The sequence below is a fragment of the Cyprinus carpio genome, chromosome B12 (genome assembly GCF_018340385.1).
Source record: "Cyprinus carpio isolate SPL01 chromosome B12, ASM1834038v1, whole genome shotgun sequence".
NCBI classification, from domain to species: Eukaryota; Metazoa; Chordata; class Actinopteri; order Cypriniformes; family Cyprinidae; genus Cyprinus; species Cyprinus carpio.
In genome coordinates, this window is record NC_056608.1 from 16,078,015 (window position 1) to 16,102,483 (window position 24,469).

The following is a 24,469-nucleotide window of genomic DNA, read 5'->3' on the forward strand; positions in this document are numbered from 1 at the left end:
TATAAAATTGTTATTTTCTTAATAATCTGTTAAGGCAGTAATATTTTAACATTAGTTATATATACATAAAATTACGAATCGTGGAATACATCAGGACGTTTTTTGAGACAGCAACAGCATCGAACAAAACCAACTCAGTATGATAGACTAAACACTGTAATCTACACAGGATGGGGGGGGGGCATCAGGACGTTTTTTGTGTAAAGAACACTATTTCACATGTATGAATATCAGACTGAGAACATGATCTGAATGTTTCTGTCAATAGAAAGCATGAAGAGTAGTCACCTGTCGAGCACACTGAGACAGCAGTGTTCTATTTGCTTCATCTAAAATACGCTGAAACCTATGTAGATTACAGTTTATACTGTTGCTTCTTACAAATGTTTCTGACAGTTTTCCTTTGCCATCTTAAAAAAAGAAGAAGAACAAAACAAGCATACCAATGGCCACGACTGATATTGACTGTCCCTTACATCTTTTGCGTGTGTGTGTGTGTGTGTCTAGTTTTTGTCATCCTTCTTCTCTTCCTCTTCAGTGGGGTATGAATGCCAGGTGAGACGTTCCTCGTAAAAGGAGATGACCACTTGTGGACACTTTACATTCGCCTCCTTGGCTGGTACTAGATCGGCTTCATCAGAGTTTTTCCTGTAATATAAAAATACAAAAGAAGACATTAACAACTAATCGGCTATTTCTCATCTGAGAAGGGTTTCTTGAGTAGAGAAAACTGAGGGCAATTGTAAAATTTACATTTCATTCAACTCACAGACAACTCAAAATACACCAAGCCATGTTTTGGCATATGTGCCAAAAATAACAGCTCCAGTAAGTCTAATATTTATATACTATTAATATTCTTTATCAGATGTTAATTACATCACAATTATCCCCGTTATGGAGGTGATTGCAAGGGTACTACTACATTTCAAGCGTGTGAAATTGATTTGGTCCTGGAAATGAAATTTGGCAACAGGATATGATTTCATCTGTTTTTAATAAATAATAAATAATGATTTAATGATTTCCCTCAACACTGCAAATCATACAGCTGTATGAATGTGCAGGTCAGGGTTCACCAAACTTGAACTTTAGTATCCAGAGGAAGATGAAGCTTGCACTTCCACTCTCTGGCGTTCACATGTGTATGAATGGAAGAGAATGGAGTCTTAGGTGGCCACACTTAAAAGGTATAGTTCACATTAAAAATGAAAATTCTGTCATGATATAATCACCCCCATGTCATTCCAACCTGTACAAAAAAAAAAAAAAAAAGATACTCTGAAAATTGCCTCAATGTCTCACTATACCTCCTTTTGTGTTCCACAGAACATGAAGGTGAGTAAATGACAGAATTTTTATTTTTAGATGAAATACCCCTTTAACAGTGAATGGGGACAATTGTAATGCTTTGAAAATAAACCATTTTACAGCAATATAGCAAGTTGTAATGGCAAGGTCAATGCATAAATTTGTATGCTGCATAAACTATGTATATCTTAAATATACTGTTTGCATGCGTATTTAACATAGTGTGTATTTATGTCTCTTATGCAAACCAAGACAGCATTTATTTGATCAAAAATACAGTAAAAAATATATATATATATATAAATGTTTTACATTTTGTCTCCTATATTCATTTTTATCCTATTTTAACATTTTAAAATTATTATAATATAACTGAATATTTTTATCATGTAATTTATTCCTATGATGGTAAAGCTGAATTTGCAGCAGCAATTACTTCAGTCTTCAGCATCCCGTGATTCTTCAGAAATCATGCGAATATGCTGATTTCATGCTCAAGAAACATTTCTTATCATTATCAATATTGAAAATACTGGACATTTCAAAGACCAGCGTTTATTTCAAATAGTAATCTTTTGTAACATTATAAATGTCTGTCTTTACTGCCATTTAAGTACTTCTTGCTGAATAAAAGTATTAATTTCTTTCAACAAAAATAAATAAATGTTACTGACCCCAAACATTTAAACAATAGTTAAATAGCATAGTTTCAATATGAAGGCATCAAAACTTTAGAAACCAAAGGACCAAAAAAATAAAAAATAAACTCACAGTGATACAAATCATTCTTTTTTCCCCTCTCACGCAGTGCATATACAAACCCGATTCCAATAAAGTTGGGACAGTGTACAAATTGTGAATAAAAACAGAATGCAATGATGTGGAAGTTTCAAATTTCAATATTTTATTCAGAATACAACATAGATGACATATAAAAAGTTTAAACTGAGAAAATGTATAATTTTAAGGGAAAAATAAGTTGATTTTAAATTTCATGGCATCAACACATCTCAAAAAAGTTGGGACAAGGCCATGTTTACCACTGTGTGGCATCCCCTCTTAATTTTATAACAGTCTGCAAATGTCTGGGGACTGAGGAGACAAGTTTCTCAAGTTCAGGAATAGGAATGTTCTCCCATAGTTGTCTACTACAGGCTTCTAGTTGCTCAACTGTCTTAGGTCTTCTTTGTCGCATCTTCCTCTTTATGATGCGCCAAATGTTTTCTATGGGTGAAAGATCTGGACTGCAGGCTGGCCATTTCAGTACCCGAATCCTTCTTCTACGCAGCCATGATGCTGTAATTGATGCAGTATGTGGTCTGGCATTGTCATGTTGGAAAATGCAAGGTCTTCCCTGAAAGAGACGACGTCTGGATGGGAGCATATGTTGTTCTAGAACTTGGATATACCTTTCTGCATTGATGGTGCCTTTCCAGATGTGTAAGCTGCCCATGCCACACACACTCATGCAACCCCATACCATCAGAGATGCAGGTTTCTGAACTGAGCGCTGATAACAACTTGGGTTGTCCTTGTCCTCTTTAGTCCGGATGACATGGCGTCCCAGTTTTCCAAAAAGAACTTCAAATTTTGATTAGTCTGACCACAGAAAGGTTTTCCACTTTACCACAGTCCATTTTAAATGAGCCTTGGCCCAGAGAAAACGCCTGCGCTTCTGGATCATGCTTAGATATGGCTTTTTTTTTGACCTATAGAGTTTTAGCCGGCAATGGTGAATGGCACGGTGGATTGTGTTCTCCGACAATGTTTTCTGGAAGTATTCCTGAGCCCATGTTGTGATTTCCATTTGGCGAATGGCACGGTGGATTGTGTTCACCGACAATGTTTTCTGGAGGTATTGGTGATCCAGTGTTGTTTTCCGGCCTTGACCCTTACGCACAGAGATTGTTCCAGATTCTCTGAATCTTTGGATAATATTATGCACTGTAGATGATGATAACATCAAACTCTTTGCAATTTTTGTCTGAGAAACTCCTTTCTGATATTGCTCCCCTATTTTTCGCCGCAGCATTGGGGGAATTAGTGATCCTCTGCCCATCTTGACTTCTGAGAGACACTGCCACTCTGAGAGGCTCTTTTTATACCCAATCACGTTGCCAACTGACCTAATAAGTTGCAAATTGGTCCTCCAGCTGTTCCTTATATGTACATTTAACTTTTCCGGCCTCTTATTGCTACATGTCCCAACTTTTTTGGAATGTGTAGCTCTCATGAAATCCAAAATGAGCCAATATTTGGCATGACATTTCAAAATGTCTCACATTCAACATTTGATATGTTATCTATATTCTATTGTGAATAAAATATAAGGTTTTTGAGATTTGTAAATTATTCCATTCCTTTTTTACTCACAATTTGTACAGTGTCCCAACTTTTTTGGAATCGGGTTTGTACTAAATAAATGTGGTTTGAAGAAATTTGGAGTGTTACAATCGCCCCCAGTCTCTCCTAATGCTGCTCAGGAACTGTCTCTCTAATCCAAAACTTGTTTTTTTTTTTTACGGGTAACAATTTCTATACAAACCATTTCATGAGGAACATGAGTTCTCCACTTGAGTCTGTAGCACCAATAATCCTCTCAGGATCCAAACCACGTGCAAAACCTCTGAGTTTCTCAGGCTAAATTAAGAGAGATGGCATGTAAGACACTGTTTAGCCCATTCAATTTCTTTTGGTTTTCTAATGTTTTAAAGACACTTCCTGACCAGCTTATAGACATGGAATGATGTAGACATCACAGATTCTCAGATCTTCATGCCTCTTACCTCATCCTTGCGCTTTTTGGTCTCCTTTCCATCGCCGTCTGACTCGGCCCGCCTCTTGCCTCCAGATTCAGCCGTTTTCTGTGACTTCAGAAATTCTGCTATGAGGTCAGGACAGTCTAGGTTTTCCTCTGGTTCCCAGGTGTTGTCCTCGCTGAGGAAAATAAATAAATAAACACCAGGATTTTCACACAAAATCAAGTTGAAATCTAACTGCGGCTGCTCACTCAGAAAAGCCTTTCCACTTGAGGAAATACTCCACTCTTCCCTTCACCACACGCCGATCCAGGACCTTCTCCACAACATACTCCTCTTCTTCTTCCTCCACCACTTCTTCCACTTTCTTTTTGTTCTGTTTCTTCCCTGCTGTTGATTGCTTGGTTTCAGATTGAGTAACTGGAGCTGGATACATGAATGGTGGGTGGACAATACATAAATAAACATACAAGTTGACCTAAATCATTTACCACAGTTTATGTCAAAATACCACAGTTACAACAGTTATTGTTCCTACAGCAAAATATGAGTTACATGGTACCAGCAACTACTGCCATCACAAAAAAAAAAAAAAAATTAAAGGGACAGTGCACTCAAAATAAAACTTCAGCCATTATTTACACACAAAATGTGATGTCATTCGCTTTCATGTAATATTTTTCCATACAATAAAAATGAAGAAGGCTGTCGTCCTCCATAACAACTCATTTTGTGTTCCACAGAAGAAAATAAGCCGTACGGGTTTGAGACAACATGAGGGTGAATAAATAAAGGGCAGTGCTGGGTAGTCACATGTCATTTGGATTACATAATCAGAATAATTAGACTAAATTACATTTTAAAAAGCTTATAATCAAATTTAAACTACTGTTTTCATGGATTACATGATTACATATTATTTACACACTACTTTGACAAAAAAATATTTAAATAGACCCTGTGTGATTTAAAGTTAACATTTCAATATCAATATTATTAATATATTAATAATTCAAGTTTTCTGAGGTCAGTCAGTCAATGGTCAACATACTGCGATGCAGGCAAATAAATATAAAAATAGTTATATTTTAAAGTATCTTTTTCTCACCTATCTTTTTTCACATTTTTAATAGTATTTCTTTAAATTTACATTTTGATTCTTCAATAAATTAGCTTTTCATCAGCTCACAAGCCCCTTGCAGTTCCTTCACTATATATATATATATATATATATATATATATATATATATATATATATATATATATATATATATAAATTTCTTCAACATGGTATAAAACAGTCCCATTCAAATGTATGTGATAAACGAGACAGTTATCTAAAAGTAACCAAAAAGTAATAAGACTACATTATTTTCAGGTAATCTGTAGTCAGCAACGACCTACAATTTGCAAGTAATCTACACAGCACTGATAACAGGTGTACTATCCCTTTAAACAAAAAAGATCACGAACGCATCTTATGAATTCGGATGAAATGTCATATCAATTTACTATGGTTTTATAACAAAAAAAAATAATAACTGTAACTATGGTATTTTGACGAATTTTGTTCGTTTCCATTGCAAACTAATACAAAAAAATAAAAAATCCAAACCTTCAGTCACAGCAGCATCGGCTGAAGGCTCTGACGTTTGGCTCATTTTTCCAAGGGCTCTTAACAGCTGGAAATATATATATATACAGATCCTTATAAATACAGATAAAACAAATACATTTTCTGAGATATATCGATCACAAATTACGTATGCATACTACACTCATCATTTCATCTGAATGTGTGTTGGTTTACCTAAGGTATGCAGCTGTACTACACATCTGCATGCATAATATGACAAACATTGTTATGCATTTGCGACGGCAGGCCAGCGCGAGCGACAAACCCCATTCTGAATAAATGCATTGCATGCTTCACGTGCTGTGCTCGATGGGATGGATAGAGCAGGACGCCGCTGTTTTACTCTATTTTATTCCTCCATGTTGTTTTAGGGAGCGCAAGCACGCTATTCGATGTCTGCTGTGGTCAAAACATCTTGCATCCTTGCCGCAGCACACTTGATCGCTGCTATTTTACCACAACAAACAATATGTTGCACGAGCCCTAAAATCGGCGGCACGCCGAAACAAACGCACTTACTTGTATCTCGCTGAGATAAAGATGAAATAAAGCTGATCTGCATGTATTTAAATCCGAGATGAATAGGTTGCAGTGATTAATTACAGACGTCTACTGTGCAGTGATGCTGCTGAATGTGGCTGTTATTCACGCCCACTTCCGTATTAGAAAGGAGACAAAACGGTGACTTCCGGTGTAATTATCTCTATGGTTTCTTTCATCATAAACGTGGATTTGCTTTATTAGATATTCTAGAGGATGGAATTATGACTGGTGTTACGCAATACTGGTCTTACGGCCTAATATCGACTACTTTCTCCACTGAAATCGTCCACTCCTCTTAGTCCTTTCTCTCCCATGTTTCTTCAAGCAGATGTGTGAGCCATCTTTACACAGCCGAGATGCAGCATCTGTGCCGCTTTGGCAGATGTTCTAGCTTTTTTCCGTGAATTTCAGAAGGGAATGTGTGAAAATGTGGGCCTCACACTTAAAACAGCCGTACACTGCCATGCAATGACACATGCTGCATTAAAGCCATACTAAATGCAGCTCTGATGCGGCTTTGCTTCCAGGTAAATTATGCAGCATTGAGACTTAATTGTTGCCAGTATCAAGTTTCAATGTCCAAAACATCTGTATGTATGTGTAAATACACCTTTTCATGGTATATATTTAACTTCTGTCTAGTATTTGTAGAGGTCATAAACAAATATGTCCAGGTCAGGGTTCTACTTGTTATTTTCTCTGTTAATCAAAAACAAATAAATAAACGGTGAAAAAACAATAAATAAACTTATGAAAATACAGTGTTATGTAGGTTATTTCAAGCTCATTGAAGTGAGTGTGCTGCCCATAGAAAAGCCAGCATAGTGACAGAACAACCACTGAGAGAATGAAAAGCACATCCTTAGAAACAAGGACCCAGTCTGTCCATCCCTTCAGAAGATGAGCTTTACACTTTAATTGGCACTATGTATAGCTTGCTGCTGTTTATATCAATTATTATTACATTTAATTAATTATTATTTAAATTATAGGTTATTTTAATTGGTGTATTTCCTTCGACTGTTACTGATTTTGCATTTATTGTCTATCAATAGTGCTATTTAGTAAGGAGCATTTGCATGTTCAATTGACCAAAGTGTTTTGAAAGCAGCTGATGTCGTGTTTACGACTTACCAACTCATAAATACAATCTTCCTAGGAGGACCGTAAGTTGTGTTCAGCTGGTCATGGGATCGCAGCATGACAGGCCCAATGAAGTGACCAACATAATGTAAAATAAAACAGCTTTTATTTGGCTGATTTGATTGGAGTCTGATCATATTTTTCAAAATTATTGTTCATGTTTTATATGTAAAAACTGTTGCCACATCTTGTTAAATTTCCTTTGGTAAAACCTAAGGAAGAAATGACGCAATAAATAGGTTGTGCTAGTACCCGCTCCATCCTATAGGTGGCAGTGACGAACAACGACAGTACAGCATCTGTGCTTTACAAGGCAGAGAAGTGCGAGTCGACTAGGGTGTTGTGGTTGACATTTCTCGGGAGCCCTATAAAGTTTTCTGCAGTGCTATGGCAGTATTGTCAGTGGCTTCAAATTCATGTTTTCAGCCGGACAGCTGAAAACACTGAGCCGTCTGATGACTGTGCATTTCGGTTGATTTTGTGGAAGTGGTTGTGAGTACACTTTCGGCTTTTCTGGGTTGGGACAGGAACAGCTTACGAGGTCATTGATCGCAACAGCTCACTTCTCAGAACAGACTGTTTGTTTTCAGTTATTGCTACTCTGTGCTGTTATTTCATGTAAGTGGGTTTTACGCTTATCAGTCTGCAAGCGTGTGGTTTAACCTTTCGATGCATAATAATACAATTGAATTATTATAAATAACAGTTTCTTTTTGCTTCAGAACAACAACAAAAAAATCTAAATATTACTATTTATGCTATTATATTACTTATTTTTAAAAAAATAATGTAATTTGAGAGGGTTACACATTTGTCCACTGTAGTCCCCTATGTTTTTAGGGTTGTAATGTATATAAATGGCAACTAATGAGAAAGCATGTCCGTTATATCAATTAACTTTGTATTTTTATATAATACAATATATATAATTAAATTTGTATTATTATTTACTTTATTAATAGTATTAATTATTATTGTCAATAATAATAATAATAATATTGCTTAATAAATATTTTAGATCTAATAAATATTAATGGAAAGTTAAGTTCAAGATAAACTAAAGAACATTTAAAAAATGTGCTTCATCACTTTCTGATCATGTTGAATTTTTGTTGCCATTAAAGTGGGCATCAAGAGAGAATTATTCAGCTTCAGGTCAACAGCTGTGGTTGTTTAGATGTAATATCACACCCTGAAATGGCTTTTAAAGATCTGTAGAGTGTAGTGGGACATTGTGCATTAGAGGAATACCATAGCACAAGCATGACTGATTGATTGGTTGATTGGGCAATCAAGATATGTAATACACAAGAAGAAAACAACAAGTATACCTTCTCTTCACTCATTCAAATCAAAGTAAATAAATGTGTCTGGTTTAGGTTAGCAGTATGACTCGCGATATCATTCTTGGAGATGAACTGCCCGACTGGGTTGGGGCAAAAGAGTTTTATCAGAAGTATGATCCCAAGGAGGTGATTGGGAGGTGAGTATTTGTTCCATTCAGTGTTTTAGTGTCACTTTTTGAGATATCTTATAACTGAACTGTCCCCTGTGCAGAGGTGTGAGCAGTGTGGTGCGCAGATGTGTACACAAACACACAGGGCAGGAGTTTGCGGTGAAGATCATTGAGATCACTGCAGAGAAAATGACAGAACAGCAGTTAGAGGAGGTGAAGAGCTCCACACTGAAGGAGATCCACGTGCTCAATGTGGTGAAGGGCCACCCGTCCATCAGTGAGTCTGAAATGTGCTGCTAATGTTTAAACATCTGTTCAAACCTTTCTGACCTTTTCGTAACTGACCATATCTGTGCTCCTTTTGCAGTCACACTTATTGATTCTTATGAGTCAACAACCTTCATATTTTTGGTATTTGACCTGTAAGTATATATATTATATTATGTTATATTATTATGAAAAGTTTGGGGTCAGTAAGATTATATTTTTTTTTATTAAAGAAATAAAAGGATGAAAAAGATAAAAGAATAATAAATAAAAGAAAGAAAAAGATTTGCTTTTTAAATAAATGTTCTATGAACTTCTGAAGAAGAGTCCTGAAAAAAAATCTATCACAGTTTCTTCCAAGATATCAACATTGATAATAATAAGAAATCTTAGAAAATTAGAATTCTTTCTGAAGGATCGTGTGATACTGAAGACTGGAGTACTGGCTGCTGAAAATTAAGCTTTGCCATCATAAAAATAAATTACATTTTTAAATATATTAAACTAGAACATTGTTATTCTAAATTGTAATAATATTTAACTATATTTAAATATGTTTTTTAATGTATTTTTGATCAAATAAGTGCAGCCTTGGTAAGCATAATCTTAGCAAGCCCAAACTTTTTAAACAGAAGTGTATATGTTGTCATTTCACACACATCTTTTCATACAGCATGAGGAGGGGAGAGCTATTCGATTACTTGACTGAAAAAGTCACTCTCAGTGAAAAGGAAACCAGGTGAGGTTTCAATTTATTCTCAGATCTTGCTACAAGTTTCTAAATTGTTCTCCTCATACCATAATTAGCCACAAATATTTCCTGCAAAACTCTTCTCTCTTTTAGGAGTATGATGCGTGCTCTTCTGGAGGCTGTCCAGTATTTGCATTCTCTAAATATTGTACATCGTGACCTCAAACCTGAAAATGTTCTGTTGGACGACCAGGGACACATCAAACTTTCAGACTTTGGCTTTTCAGTCCAGCTGGGCCCTGATGAAAAACTAAGAGGTGAGAAAATCAACCCTGTCCTTCCACAGCGGCAAATCAAAACAGATTTTTTTTTTGGTTTTTACACTAGTCTTTGTCAATTTCCTTTTTGTTAGAGTTGTGTGGAACACCAGGATATCTGGCACCAGAGATTCTGAAGTGCTCCATGGATGAGACACATGAGGGATATGGGAAAGAGGTTGACCTGTGAGTAAATAGGTTGAGTTTTTATCTATTAAACCTTTATAAATCTTTCTTGGGGTCACAAAAGCTTTTTACTGCATTTGCTCCTTGTGTTTCCACAGGTGGGCTTGTGGTGTGATCATGTTCACGCTTCTTGCTGGTTCTCCACCATTCTGGCATCGCAAACAGCTGCTGATGCTGAGATTGATCATGGAAGGCCGGTACCAGTTTAGCTCTCCAGAGTGGGACGACCGGTCTGACACTGTCAAAGACTTGGTGAGATTCTCTTAGCATTCTTTTAGCCTGTAGCATATAGGTGTATATGTAACCATATGTGCATTCTCTTAAATACAGAGGCGGACAAAGTACACAACTCGAGTGAAAGTACAGATACTGCTGGTCAAATATTACTCCATGACAAGTGAAATTTGAAAAGACAGATTTTTACTTAAGTTAAAGTTCTAAAGTTTCTTTTTTTGTCGTCAATGCACTGTTTTATTATTGTTGTATATAATACTTGCAATACCTTATGCCTCTGAAGCAACTTACAGTATATTAGACCTGAATACTCTGACTAGCCTGTAGTATCGTTGGAGTAAAGAGCTTTTAGAATGTTAAAAACTGAAATGTAGAATGTTAGAAACAAAAAAGCAAAACAGCAAGATTTATTTGACATCATCACTCTCGCAGTACTTTGATGTCATACACAGAACAGTCTGTGCACTGCTACTTTAAGTCAAACACCTATTGTGCTTTGTTAGGAGACACACAGAAGTCGTTCTGTGGATATATATAGGTAATATTTTCGCTTATCAATACAATATTGTGTCAAATATATGCCACAATATTAAGTTCTTCATATTGAATTGTTATAAATAAATAAATATCACATTTGCAACTAGTCAATGTTCATAAATGCTGGAAAATCACTTAACGTACGTAACCCTAGAAGAACTGATAGTCTGTCAAAAAATCACATTTTATAGAAGAAAAAAAATCACCCATTGACTTTCAAAGCTACTAATGACTTTCTACTTCGAGGACATGGATAGAAATGTAGTGGAGTGAAAAGTACGTTATTTGTCTTTCAAATGAAGTGAAGTTAAAGTTATAAGTTTCCAGAAGAAATCATAGTGAAGTACAGTACTCAAGCAGATGTACTTCATTACTGTCCACCTCTGCTTAAATCCACTTAGATCTCCAGGCTTTTAGTGGTGGAACCCACACTTCGTCTAACAGCTGAGCAAGCTTTAGCTCATCCTTTCTTCCGTCAGTACCAAAAGGAGGATGTGCGGCTCTTTAGCCCCAGGAAGACATTTAAGGTGTGTGTTTGTTTGTTTTTGCTTTTCCATTTATATAAACTACCATTCAAATTTTGGTGTTGGAAAGATTTTTTAATGTTTTTGAAAGAAGTCTCTTTGCTCACCAAGACTGCATTTATTTAAGAAATTACAGTAGCAGTAGTATTGTGAAATGTGATGTCATCACAAACTAAAAGAACTGTTTAATATTTAAAAATGTAAATTAAATTTTCTGCAGCCATCTTGGTGCTCAAGAAACACTTTTTATTATTAGCAATGTTGAAAAACATTAAAAACTTCACTTTTCTCAGGATTATTTGATGAAAGAAAAAAGAACAGCATTTATTTGAAATAGAAATATTTTCTAACATGATAAATGTTTTACTGTCACTTTTGAACAATTAAATGCATCCTTGCTGAAAAAAAGTATTCATTTCTTTTTTTTTTTTAAATCATACTGACCCCATACTTTTCGACAGTAGCATATGATTAATGACGGACCATCATTCTAAAGTGTTACTAGATTGTTTCCACTTGTCTTTACAGGGTTTTCTAAATATCTAAATATAAAAAAACATAGCTTTTTTATGTTTTTGGTTTTTTTGTACACAACAGAAACAAATTCTTAATTGTTCTTTGTATTTTCAGGCCCTGATCCTGACCGTGTTAGCTTGTATACGAATGCAGTGTCGCTACTACCGAGCCAGACCATTAACAAAGGAGCTCCTAGCAAGAGACCCTTACTCCATCCGCGGTGTGCGCAAGCTGATCGACGGCTGTGCTTTCCGCATATATGGACACTGGGTCAAGAAAGGGGAGCAACAGAACCGAGCTGCTCTATTCCAGAACACGTCTAAAATCATTCTAATGGGCCTTGAAGACCTTGAAAACTAAAGGTCATATTTTTGTTTCTAAGGATATCCCTCTTCTTTCAATTTACAGTTTATTGTTTATGTATTTAAGTAAGAGTCTGTAGCCTGCCGGTCCACAAGGTGCACAAAACACAACTACTTATAGATGTTTTTTTTGTTTGTTTTTTTGTCTTTAAAGATGGATGGTGCTTTTGATTTTAGCAGCAGGCCATGTGACCTCATTTTAACCACTCACTGTGGATTTTACATTTTTAAAATGTATAGTTTTGTCACATGCTTATTGGTGGTATCATCTGGTATTGCTTATTATATGGACCAAAAAAACTTCACAATTGCCTAACAGAGTTTGTCCGCTATTCAAGCTCTCTAGCCTTTGACAGTTTTTGCCACAAAGCAGATTGTATTTGAATTTATTATCATTCTTATGCTTCGAAAACAATTCCAGGTTGTTGAAGACTAAACCATAGATGCACAGGGAATATTTAACAATGTGGAGTGGACTTTCAATACAAAGGATAGCACACTTGAAACATAGCATTACAGTTACATGACCCTACTGAGAGTTTTTTTTTTTTAAATCCTTACAAAATGATGTGTACCACTTGTTTCTTTTTATCACAGTCCATCAGACATTATCCATTTATCGTCAAGGTACTGTACTAATTCTATCCAGGTATACATATATGAATAATATATATAATTATTGTATTTTTTTTTAATGAGTGGTTTCCATACTAAAGAAGTGGGATATATTTTTTACTTCTTAATTTGAATGTTGGTCTCCAGTTTACTAATGGCATTATTTAGCTGATCAGCACTGTCCTGGAGCCGTTGTTGTAGCTGAGCACTCAAACGCATCACTTCATCCCTCACTTCCTTTTGAACAATGGTCTTTAGCTCAGACTTTGGAGAAGACCCTTGTGAGGAAAAAAAAAAAACATGATATAAACATAAGCACATACATTTGTTTTATTTGTTGTATGTAGTGATTATTTCATATTATTGAATGCCGGACTGCATGCTTTAATATGTAATCACTTTTTAAAAAATCTCTTCCACTTGTCTTTACAGGTTTTCTAAATTACTAAAATAAATTCTAAATAAAATTTAAAAAAAAAGTTTTTGTGTTTTGTGGAAACTGGGCATACATGTATAATAATTTAATTTAAATTTTGCTCCTTTTTATTTAAGATTTAAATCTATTCTGTTTTAAAAACAAATAATAAATTAAAAAGATAAATTATAAAATTTTTAATTAATAATAATTTGTCAGATGAGAGTTGGATGAACTTATTCATTGATTTGTATTAACAAAAATATATTTAAGAGCTAATGACTTGTCCAAGCTTGCAAATTTGTTTTTGGAGTTGTCTTATTAACTTAAAATTCAATTAAATCTGTTGTAAACCTGTCAATAAACTTTAATATATTAGTACCTTGTTCAAGACTGTCTGTCTCTGTAGCCGTCATTTCCAGTGCAGCAATTTGTTGAACTTCTTCATCTATTTCTGTCTCCCTCTCAGTTTCTCTTTTGCCATCTTCAACACTTTCTTTAAACAACAATTGACCATATATGCTTTCAGTTCTCAGTTTTATGCTACAGGTTTATTTTATTTAATCAGATGTGCATTACTGTACCAGATTGGGCAGTTTCCTCTGTATCTGTGTCCTCAGGTATTCCAATATATGACAAAGATATATCCAGCTGTACCTTTACCATGCAAGAGAAAGTGGTCATAAAGTTCATCATTAATTATTTTATTATTTTATTATTTAATTAACATAACTTAATACTTAATTTACGCACAGTATTTGGCCTGACAAATTCACAGCCTCATACATACCTCTGGGGTAAAAATGTATTTGTATAAAAAATAATGTCTCATATATGTGTTGATGAAATAGGACAAAATTTGAGTCACTTGTTCCGAGCTGAAAAGGTCAATACTGAAAGGAGGCCTCTGTGTTTAATGGGGAAAAGAACAAAAGTGAAATTAGAGTTTTTCACTATGATTTTTAATTATGTTATGTTTCCTACAGTACAGTTCAAAAGTTTGAGGCATGTACAATTTTTTTTTTATGTTTTTGAAAGATATATTTTATGCTTTTGTTTGTTCAAAATACAGTAAAAACAGCAATATTTTGAAATATTATTACAATTTAAAATAACTTTTTAAATGGTTTTAATATAGATGGTAAAACTGAATTTTACTTCAGTCTTTACTGTTACATGATCTTTCAGAAATTATTCTCATATGCTGATTACTGCTTAACAGATTTTATTTCAGGTTTCTTTGATGAACAGAAAATTTAAATATGAACAGCATTTATTTGAAACAGAATGCTTTGTAACATTATGAATGTATTTACTGTCATTTTTGATCAATTTGATTTAAATACATCCTTGCCAAATAGAAGTATTAATTTCAAACTCAATCTTACTGACCCCAAATGTTTGAACAGTAGTAGAAGTACATACCCTGACTGAATGGCAAAGCAGAAGTTCACTGCAGTAGGTCAAACAGTGATCTGTGTTATTGAGGGGCGTTTCTGAAAGGTTGACAAGAAAGAGTGTTTATATTTTCTTGTACAAAATTATTAAGTACTTCATTAAGCAAGTTATGAGTACTATGGGTGCATTACCTGTGTTAAACTGATGTACGTTTTTGATAATAGAGATAAGTACAGAAGTTTGTTCCCTGTTAAAATGTTGGTCTTTGCAGAACAACACAAGATTTGTGTACAGCTCAAGTAGCACTCTCTGTTTCGGCTGAGCCACATCAGAGGCCAATAATGCACGGCACAAAATCCTAGAGGGGAAGCATACAATGTGCATACATGCAATTTCCTGAACATCATGCATCAATTATTATTAGGGTCATCAGGGTAGCATTTCTATAAACAGATTTGTGCTTTTGTCTAGCTTAAGCATTTCAATTCATTATCATTTTTTTTTATTATTCAGTTGTAGGGAAAATAGCAGGTTGTATAATAATAAATCAATAAAGAGTTAAAGTTTTATTAAGCCACTGCTTAGTAAGGGATAGAAAGTTTGAAAGATTTAAAGAGGGTGTCGTTTTTTAAATGTTACATTTTATAATATGACTGTCACACTAATTTATACACGATGGACTGTTTAAAACGGACAAATTAGGATGGGATGATTAAATAAACAATTTAAAATATCTTTGTTAGGCAACATACAGTTTATAATATAAAGGTAAACCTTTCGATCTCTGGTATGGAATTGCTCTTCTCAATCTCTTCCATGTCACTGTGTTTCAGATCAGCCCTAGAAATGCAATCAACAAGAGTTTTAGGATGTTTGTGTGTCTGAATATGCGCAAACTGAACTGGATTCACCTTCATAATTGTGAGACCTACCATAACAGCACCCGTGATCTTGGAGGCTGAGAAACCTAAAAAAGAAAGAAAAGAAGAAAAAAAAAGATTACGAATAATGTACAAAAACGGATAAAATATTGATTAAATTACCATTTACTACTGAAAAAGGTAAAGCGTTTACCCTAATGTTCTCTAAATGCCTCATTTCTCCCCCTGGCAGTCTGAAAAGCTGCTCTATAAAATATTGATCTAAACCATCTGTGTATACAGTACGTTGCATCGTATCCTAGCAACGGATTTTTTCTTATGTAAACAAAAAAAAAACAACAACAAAAAACTTAAAACCCACGAACGAAAACTTCACACGAAGGTGCAAGCTATTAATTATTTTTTATATTAAATTAAAGAATAAAAACGGGAGGGAAATAATTTACGCACATTTACGAACTTTTATTTTCACCCTGCGATTTAGGGGAAGTGACGTAATGCATCAGACAGCACGAAAAAGTCCTCAACCATACGTTATTCAAATCGCTCACTTCGAGCAAACACATCAGTGATTACAACAAATGTCCAAAAAGGTACGAGTGCTACGAACAAAAACGTTTCGACATACGTGAGGGACTGTCTACGCCCGTTCACTTTTATTTTGATAGACAATGCTTTTTCCTGTAGTGTCAGTGTTCACATATTCTACTGTTCTTCCTGTTTTCCGAGCGGAGCGGAGGTTTGTTTCTGGGTGTAAAGAAAATCACTAACACAAATATATTTTAATATACATTTGTTACCGCGAGGTAGCTAAAACGTGGTCGTAGGAAAAACGCCGTATAGTTATACCACAGTGTAATTTGTAATGTAAAAAGGCCCATGTAGTGACGGTTGTAGCTTGCATGCTAGGCTTTAGCTAGCATCGAAGCTAACCTCACTAAAAGCGCCATGGTTGCCTAAAAATAATGTAGAAAATAATATTTTACTCTAAGAATTATATAATGTGATTAAAATGATTGTTATAGCTTCTTTATTGGTTGTTTCATTATAAAAGAAATTCAAATAAATAAAAATTAGATCGCCATCGTTAGCGAGCATCAATATAACAGAAAGTCTTATTCGTGAATAAAGCGACAGTTGCTTTTGATATCGTTCAACATTTAATTTTGTTAAGGGGGAACATATTAATATCTTGACTATGTAAAACCTATTTTATGCCAGTAATGTAAATATTATCTATGCAAAATCTCTGTACAAACTCTTTGTTTGAAATTATCAGGACTGATAGCTGCAATTTAGTTCTTCAGTGTAATATATATATATATATATATATATATATATATATATATATATATATACACATTTTTTTAATGATAGTAAAAAAAAAATGTCAATCGTTTACTCAGCCCAATGTTATTCCAAATCTACATGACTTGCTTTTCTGTAGAACACAAAAGGTGGTGTTGTGCAAAATGGTTAGAAATGATAGCGTCAGCCTTCATTCACTTTCAGTTGCATCTTTTTTCTGCACTGTTAAGTTGAATGATGACCGAGGCTGTTATTCTGCCTAACACCTCCCTTCATCTTCCACAAAAGTCAGGCATGCAGGTTTGGAACAACATGAGGGTGATTAAATGATGGCAGGTTGTACTAGACGGTTTAAAAAAAGACTACCTCTGAAACTGATGAGCACCATTTAATTTTCCCGTGATGTAGTTCTAAATGATATTATAATAATCTTTTCAAAATGATTTGTAACACTGTGTGAATTTTGTAGGGAAGCATGTCTGGCGCAGGGGGTGGGAAGCGCCCCACAGGAGGGGATAGTCCCCCTGGCCCTCCTGAAAAAAAGCTGAAGAAAGAGGAGAAAACGACCACCACTCTCATCGAGCCCATTCGTATTGGAGGAGTTTCTTCTACGGTTGGTTTCATGCTGCTATCACAACAAAATGCATTGTAGCTGGCAGGTGCAGATGACATGGAATATTTTGTGTGATTGGAATTGGGATTTTTAACATAAACATAAAAACTCACTCAAGTTAAACCTCATACACTACCTTTAAAAATGTCATATAGATTTTTGTGTTGTTGACTCTCTTAAGCTCACCAAGTCTGCATTTACTTGATCAAAAGTACAGTAAATTGTGAAACATTATTATTATTGTTATTTAAAAGAAATCCATTTAAATATATTTTAAAAAGGAAGTTATTCCTTTGATGGCAAAGCTGAAATTTCAGCAGCCATTACTCCAGTCTTCACTGTCACATGATTCTTCAGAAATCATTCTAATATGCTGATTTGGTGCTGAAGAAAGATTTCTTATTATCATCAATGTTAAAAACCATTGAGCTGCGTAATATTTTTATGGAAACTGATGATACATTTGCATGCATCCGTGCTGAATAAAATCATTAATTTCTTTTAAAACAAAACTTACAGTCCCTAAACTTTGGAACAGTAGTGTATGTTTCAACCATAACATTGAAAACCTTTTTAGACAATATAGACTCATTGAAGCTTCTGTAATTTTGCCCCAAATTGGCCTTTGCAGGAGGAAATGGACATGAAGGTCATTCAATTTAAGAACAAGAAGCTCTGCGAACGGCTTGAACAGAGGCAGGCTTTGGAGGATGAGTTGAGAGAGAAGATTGAGAAGCTGGAGAAGAGGCAGGCAACTGATGACACCACCCTGCTTATCGTCAACCGCTGCTGGACTCAGGTTCGACACTCTTCTTTTCTTTCAATGCAGTACTCATTCTCCTCTTATTTACCTTTATTTAACCAGGAAAATAAAACTCTTGAGAATTAAATCTCATCTACAAGAGGGTCCTCTATCACAGACCTCAGCATTAAGCTTTTCCAGTAAAATTTGTAATTTATTCTTTTTAATAGTATTGCTTTAGTGTACAAAAATGAGTAGAAAAACGGGCTCATTTGAACTCTGTTCTCACAGCTTGAGGAAAATATCCATGAACTGCTGCAACGTGTGGAGCCTAAGGACACCCCGGAACCTGTCCAGACCCCTGCCACCCCTCCTGTTCCAGACGTCCCAGTTCCTGCTGCAGCCCCATCATCTGCTCCTGAACCTTCTGCTCCTTTGCCAGCTCCAATTGAAGGTGAGGTTGGCCTCCCACAAGCTCCACCTTCAGCTGAGGCATTGGATGAAGAACAGCAACAACTAGTGCAAGAAAAGGAACAGACGCAGGAGCAAGAGCAACAACAGCAGGTTCCTGACTCTGTGGAGAAGTCAGCTGATGAACCAGTGCAGGACGGAATTCCCGGTAAACATGCAAGGAGTTAGACTCCAATACACTGTATACCTACAAATATGTAAACTAATGCATTTTTAGAATTGTGCCAAAGGCCTTTTGCATGCTAAAAAAACCCCCATAAATTATACAACAGAAGCATGTTGTAGATCAAGTACAAAAGGTTTATCAGTTTTGGTCATGTTGATAATCAAAGTTTATGTAGTTATGGTATTAGTCCTGTAAAGCCTACTGTTTCATATTTGACATGCACATTTTGAAATCCTCTAAAAATGAAGAAGTCGATGTGTGTATGTGACATCACGTGGGCGAACCAGTGAGGTCTGTTATGGTATTAGAGATCCTTAATGTGTTTGATGCACATATTTGTAACAATCTCTTATTCATTTATCATTTAGTTTTATCTGCCGTCAGATTATCTGAGACATTGTTGTCATAACAGGGATTTGACTGATTTGACAACGCTTCATGCTTTCTAACCATATGTTGTAATTATTCTGCTTATTACAGGAAGTTCCGTATTCATTATTCTGACGACAGTCTTTTAACAATGGTTAACATTGTAACATGTTTACATCTACCAAAGTCTTTATAGTGTTATATAGTGCACAGAGAGTGATTGTATCTTATATTTATATATTACATTGTTATATTATATCTTACAGTGCATTCAGAAAGTATTCAGACCTCCTTCACTTTTTACAGTTTTGTTATGTTGCAGCCTGATACTACAATTGTTTCAATTAATTTTTTTTTATCATTAATCTACACTCCGTACCTCATAATGACAAAGTGAAAACAGAATTTTAGAAATGTCTGTAAATTTATTAAAAAGAAAAAGCTGAAACATCACATGTACATAAGTATTCAGACCCTTTACTTAGTTAAAGCACCTTTGGCAGCAATTACAGCCTTGAGTCTTTGGGTATGACACAACAAGCATTGCAAACATAAGCCCCTTACAGACTGCGATTCCGGCAAATACACGGGTAATGTGTCCCGGCATTTGTACCCGGGTCGTTAGATTTTGCACTTTCACACTGCCAGTGATTACCCGGAATATGTGCGTGCGTTCACACACAAACCCGTAAAGGTCCCGTAAAGACACGTGATATCAGGGTGTGACGTGTGATGTACGAGTCGAAAACGCTAGGCACGTTAACTTTCACTGAAGCTGGTGAACAATCTCAGCTTCAGCGCGGAAAGTAAAGAACTAACTGATCTCTGCTTCGTTACAGTTTGCACATATTTTTTCGTCGCGAACGTTGATCTGCCTTCAAAACACGCTAAAAGAGTCGCGCGATAACGTGCGTCATCACCACGACACGGCATTAGTTCTGGCTTTTGTTCACACAGCGCTCGTTCCGGGACTAAACCCAATCCCGGGACGTGTTTGCTTTCACACAGAAGTCGACCCGGCAATGTTCCGGCAATTTGCCGGGTCCGACGTGCACTGTGAAAGGGGCTCTAGATTGAGAGATTTTCTGCCATTCTTCGCAAATCCTTTCAAGCTCTGTCAGGCTGGATTGGTACTGTCGATGGCCAGCCATTTTTAGGTCTCTTCAGATATGTTCGATTGTGTCAAATTCAGGGCTCTGGCTGGGCCACTCTATGACACTCACAGTAGAGGACGGCCGATTAATCGAGGCCATTTTTGCCATTTTTTAATTAAGTGGCATCAGCCGATTGTGCTGCAAATTAGGCCGATTTATAGGCAGGAGCATCTGCGGGCAGCTAAGCGTTGTGGAACGCCGTACCCTTTGAGGCTGCGTGAGACGGAGCAGCACTCTGCTGGAGCGCCTTCTTTACACACAGCTTCAGCTAATGCTGAAGATAATAGACTGTTTTGAAAGCATAATTACATTTTACCCTACTAGAATTGATGCCGTAACAAGTAATTTGCATGTAAAAGTAGAAACTCGTGAAATTCAGACAAAACTTCTGGGCTGATTATAATGTGCATGTTTACTGATATGACGTCATTTCGAACAAATCAGGCCGAAATGAAGTTCGTTTTGAGTTTGTTTCGGCAGTTTGAAACAGCTGACCAAAGCGAAATTTCTGGGGAAGATTCCCCAGATCTGTGCCTTGATACAATCCTGTCTCTGAGCTCTGCAGACAGTTCTTTTGACCTCATGGCTTGGCTTTCACCCTGATATGCATTGTCAGCTGTGAGGCCTTTTATAGAGAAGTGTGTTCCTTTCCAAATCATGACCAAGAATGAATTTAATTTACCACAGGTGGACTCCAGTCAATGTGTAGAAACATCTCATCAATGATCAAGAAAAATGGGAGGCACCTGAGCTAAATTTCAAGTGTTGTTGCAAAGGGTCTGAATACTTATGTAAATGTGATATTTCAGTTTTTTCTTTTTAATAAATTTACAGACATTTCTAAAATTCTGTTTTCACTTTGTCATTATGAGGTACTCATAATGATTGTTGATAGATTGTAGATGATAGATTGTTGAGGGGAAAAAATGAATTAAAAAAATTGTAGTATCAGGTTGCAACATAACAAAATTGAAAAAAGTGAAGTGGGTCTGAATACTGTATATACATGCATTCATTATTGCTCTTTGCACAACTTTTTATACATGGATTGATTTTAATAATTTTAATGTACTTTAATTGTGCACCAAATCTTGGAATATATTAGTATAGGGTTGGGACTCGTTATCGGCAGATACCATATTAAATTTATTGGATTGTGGCACAAAAATGTAATCGTGGACATTAGATTAGATGTTAGACATTAGATGTTAGATCATGCCTCCACGACAGATAATTAAGATCCAGCCCAGGATCCCAGATCCTGTCAGAAAATATCAGTTTTGTCTCGTAAGAAACCAACTAATCAGCAAAGTAGACTAATACCCAAAACCCGTTAACAGCAAGTCTTTTGTATTACCCAAAATACCCAAAACTCTATTAACAGTGAAGAGCAGAAGCAGGAGACAAAGTGATAATAAAAAGGAACAGTTTATTAAATAATCTTAGTTTTGTATGTTTCAAAGACTTCGTCTGACGAACAAAAATTCCACAAGTAATATTATACCAGACTGATTCACAACAACATCCCATAAACCTTGAGTTTCTATAAACATTCCCTCTTATCGTTTATTCATGAAGACAGACAGCCCTTGGAACCACACAGTTATAAGACTATGATGGAAAATAGAACAAGACATAATGGAAAAACATTATAAAAACCTATAATATAATATAATATAATATAATATAATATAATATAATATAATATAATATAATATAATATAATATAATATAATATAAATGACTAATCAATTAATGAGTCAATGAAATGGGTATATAAAGGACTATAATAATTATTATAAATGATTATATGATTAAATTGAATAATAAAATGGTTAAATGATAAATGATTATAAATAAATGAATGTTCAAATGAATATAAAAGAAAGTAAATCTCAACACAAACGTATGATTGCTCTCTTGAAGCAAAACACAAACAGTTTGCATTTGAGGATCCTCAGATCCTTCATTCCCCCTCTTAATCATATGAAACCATTTGATTAGATAGTCTGTTTAAATGCAAGCAAACTTCCATAATCATTATCAAAAACATACTTTGTAAAGTTCAGGTGATCAGGTTGTACTCTTCTACATGTTCAGAAAAACAGCACTTCTGTCATACCGTGTACCAGCATCAGTAAGGGTAAATGTGTGCCTCTGATTGTTGTTGTACAACAGGTAACAGTAATCTGACAAAGCAAATCAACACTCTTATGTCAGTGTACAAGAGTAAGATGGTAAATACTCCTGAAACTTTAACTAAAACACTTAAATGATTCCAAAGTAGCCCTAATATTGATCCAATATTGATCCAAACATAATCCTCAATCAAGTTTAGATACTTGTTCATGCAGAACTTTAGCTAAATTAGAGACTGCATTTCCAGTATTATCTAAAAGGTATGAACAACATTCAGTTCCAATCACTTTATATGTTTCATGTTTAAACCTGGGCTTTGGTACAATTGGATTTTCCAAAAACTCATTGTGAAAACACTTCCTATTGCATGTGCTTTTATCTTTGGCCATTTGTAATCTTTAGCATCTCAGCATTAGGATTTCTGTGCCCTAGTGTTTACTCATGTTGTCTGGCAGGTTTATCAATTTGTAACTAGAATTGCCAATTGGAGTGCACCAGATCAAATCAAATCAGATAGTTGTAATAAATGTGCATACAAATTCCATTGTGAATTCCGTGTACTGAGGAAAAAAAGGTTTAGACCAAAATTATATCACTGTCATTCTAGACATAGATATGTCATTGAATCCACATCACATGTTATGTTTGATCACATCTTCCAGCATAATTAAAAAAAACAAACCATAATTGGCCTGATTAACTGTGTATGACAAATATTTGACTTAAAAATACCCCTATATGTTAAAAACTAAAGAACAAAATTGAACTAACTTGAGTTTGAAGATTGCGAAGTTGCATCACTGTCTGAAGTTCACGTTATTCTGTTAGCCGTGTTGTCGACACACACTGTCCCCTCTATGATAAGGCTTGAACCTCTCAGTGAGTTTCTTGAAGGTTGCCAACAGATATTGATCTGTGAAAATACAAAAACAAGAGAACGAAAAACAGAGTCTGCTCTTTTTGAAAAACAAGATTGTTTACACTTTGTTGGAATTATTTTGACTCCATTAGAACATTGATCGATAAACAAAGCCCATAGAGACCATTTGGCTGAAAGCTAATCATTGTAGCCCCCACCCGCCATATCTTCATCATGAGGTTTGCCCCCAAGTGACTAGAAGTGACTGAATAGAATAGGGTTGCCGAATTGTTTTGACACCACATATCCGTAAACTTCTTCCACATTTCTTAAAATCCATTGCCCCATATTGTTTAAAAATGAACACTTCTAAATCGCCTTACACCGTGTCTACACCGGACGTGACAGTTGTCGCGCCATGCCTCAACAGCTAAAGTCTGTCTACACTGGACGTGACAAAGCGACCGTTGAAAATCATTTGAAATTTGTGTCAATACGTCATAAATAGAATGCAGCAGCAGTTTTCTGTCTGGGATTTGCCGCGCCACATCCAGTGTAGACAGCATCACTGATTATAATGAGTTTTATAGTATTTTGTCACGCCGCGCTGCTCGCGTCCAGTGTAGACACGGTGTTAGTGACAGACACACACTGTGTATCTGTGTGACCAGAAAAGGAAGCAAGTCTATTATCCATCTGATAATTTAGAATCAATCAAATCCACAGATTGTAAACTGTAAGTGAGGTCTTTCAGTGCACAAATGACATCACTGAGCAGCGTTCATCTGTCTCACCTTCTAGGGAGGAAACCACTCTGCTGCCAACCTGCTCCAAAGTCCTGCACAACACCAAAGGCA

The 24,469-nt window shown here is 35.5% G+C and overlaps 4 protein-coding genes across 9 annotated transcripts in view; 2 read left to right on the forward strand and 2 right to left on the reverse strand.

The window, feature by feature from the left end:
- Window positions 1-500: 500 nt before the first annotated feature.
- cbx1b (chromobox homolog 1b (HP1 beta homolog Drosophila)) lies at window positions 501-6,382 on the reverse strand. Of its 3 annotated transcripts, none has more exons than XM_042735647.1 (6): window positions 6,226-6,382; window positions 5,686-5,752; window positions 4,322-4,496; window positions 4,098-4,248; window positions 3,857-3,951; window positions 501-648 (listed from the first exon to the last, which is right to left on the reverse strand). In XM_042735647.1, exons 2-6 carry the CDS (start codon window positions 5,729-5,731, stop codon window positions 504-506), a joined length of 612 nt encoding a protein of 203 aa, XP_042591581.1. In that variant the 5' UTR covers window positions 5,732-5,752; window positions 6,226-6,382; the 3' UTR covers window positions 501-503. The 3 variants fall into 3 exon arrangements, with proteins under 3 accessions (XP_042591581.1, XP_042591582.1, XP_042591583.1); XM_042735648.1 differs by lacking the exon at window positions 6,226-6,382 and adding an exon at window positions 5,881-6,218; XM_042735649.1 differs by lacking the exon at window positions 5,686-5,752 and having other exon boundaries at window positions 6,226-6,372.
- Window positions 6,383-7,654: 1,272 nt separating this feature from the next.
- Window positions 7,655-12,714, forward strand: phkg2 (phosphorylase kinase, gamma 2 (testis)). Of its 2 annotated transcripts, none has more exons than XM_042735642.1 (10): window positions 7,655-8,010; window positions 8,772-8,875; window positions 8,950-9,125; window positions 9,216-9,270; window positions 9,789-9,854; window positions 9,960-10,123; window positions 10,219-10,309; window positions 10,408-10,561; window positions 11,482-11,607; window positions 12,235-12,714. In XM_042735642.1, the coding sequence occupies exons 2-10, from the start codon at window positions 8,781-8,783 to the stop codon at window positions 12,478-12,480; spliced, it is 1,173 nt and encodes a 390-aa protein (XP_042591576.1). In that variant the 5' UTR covers window positions 7,655-8,010; window positions 8,772-8,780; the 3' UTR covers window positions 12,481-12,714. The 2 variants fall into 2 exon arrangements, with proteins under 2 accessions (XP_042591576.1, XP_042591575.1); XM_042735641.1 differs by having other exon boundaries at window positions 7,655-7,884.
- Window positions 12,715-13,204: 490 nt separating this feature from the next.
- ccdc189 (coiled-coil domain containing 189) lies at window positions 13,205-16,255 on the reverse strand. 2 transcript variants are annotated; one of them, XM_042735644.1, is made up of 9 exons: window positions 15,985-16,251; window positions 15,843-15,877; window positions 15,685-15,750; window positions 15,102-15,268; window positions 14,938-15,008; window positions 14,303-14,419; window positions 14,097-14,169; window positions 13,895-14,008; window positions 13,205-13,375 (listed from the first exon to the last, which is right to left on the reverse strand). In XM_042735644.1, the coding sequence occupies exons 1-9, from the start codon at window positions 16,081-16,083 to the stop codon at window positions 13,215-13,217; spliced, it is 903 nt and encodes a 300-aa protein (XP_042591578.1). In that variant the 5' UTR covers window positions 16,084-16,251; the 3' UTR covers window positions 13,205-13,214. The 2 variants fall into 2 exon arrangements, with proteins under 2 accessions (XP_042591578.1, XP_042591579.1); XM_042735645.1 differs by lacking the exon at window positions 13,895-14,008 and having other exon boundaries at window positions 15,985-16,255.
- A 14-nt stretch (window positions 16,256-16,269) lies between these two features.
- Window positions 16,270-24,469, forward strand: part of rnf40 (ring finger protein 40) — a 32,457-nt gene continuing 24,257 nt past the window's right edge. The window contains exons 1-4 of one of the 2 annotated variants that reach the window (XM_042735639.1): window positions 16,270-16,384; window positions 17,569-17,712; window positions 18,344-18,511; window positions 18,746-19,073. In XM_042735639.1, the coding sequence (XP_042591573.1) occupies window positions 16,373-16,384; window positions 17,569-17,712; window positions 18,344-18,511; window positions 18,746-19,073 (652 nt within the window). In that variant the 5' untranslated portion in view covers window positions 16,270-16,372. The other variant, XM_042735640.1, reaches the window with a different exon arrangement.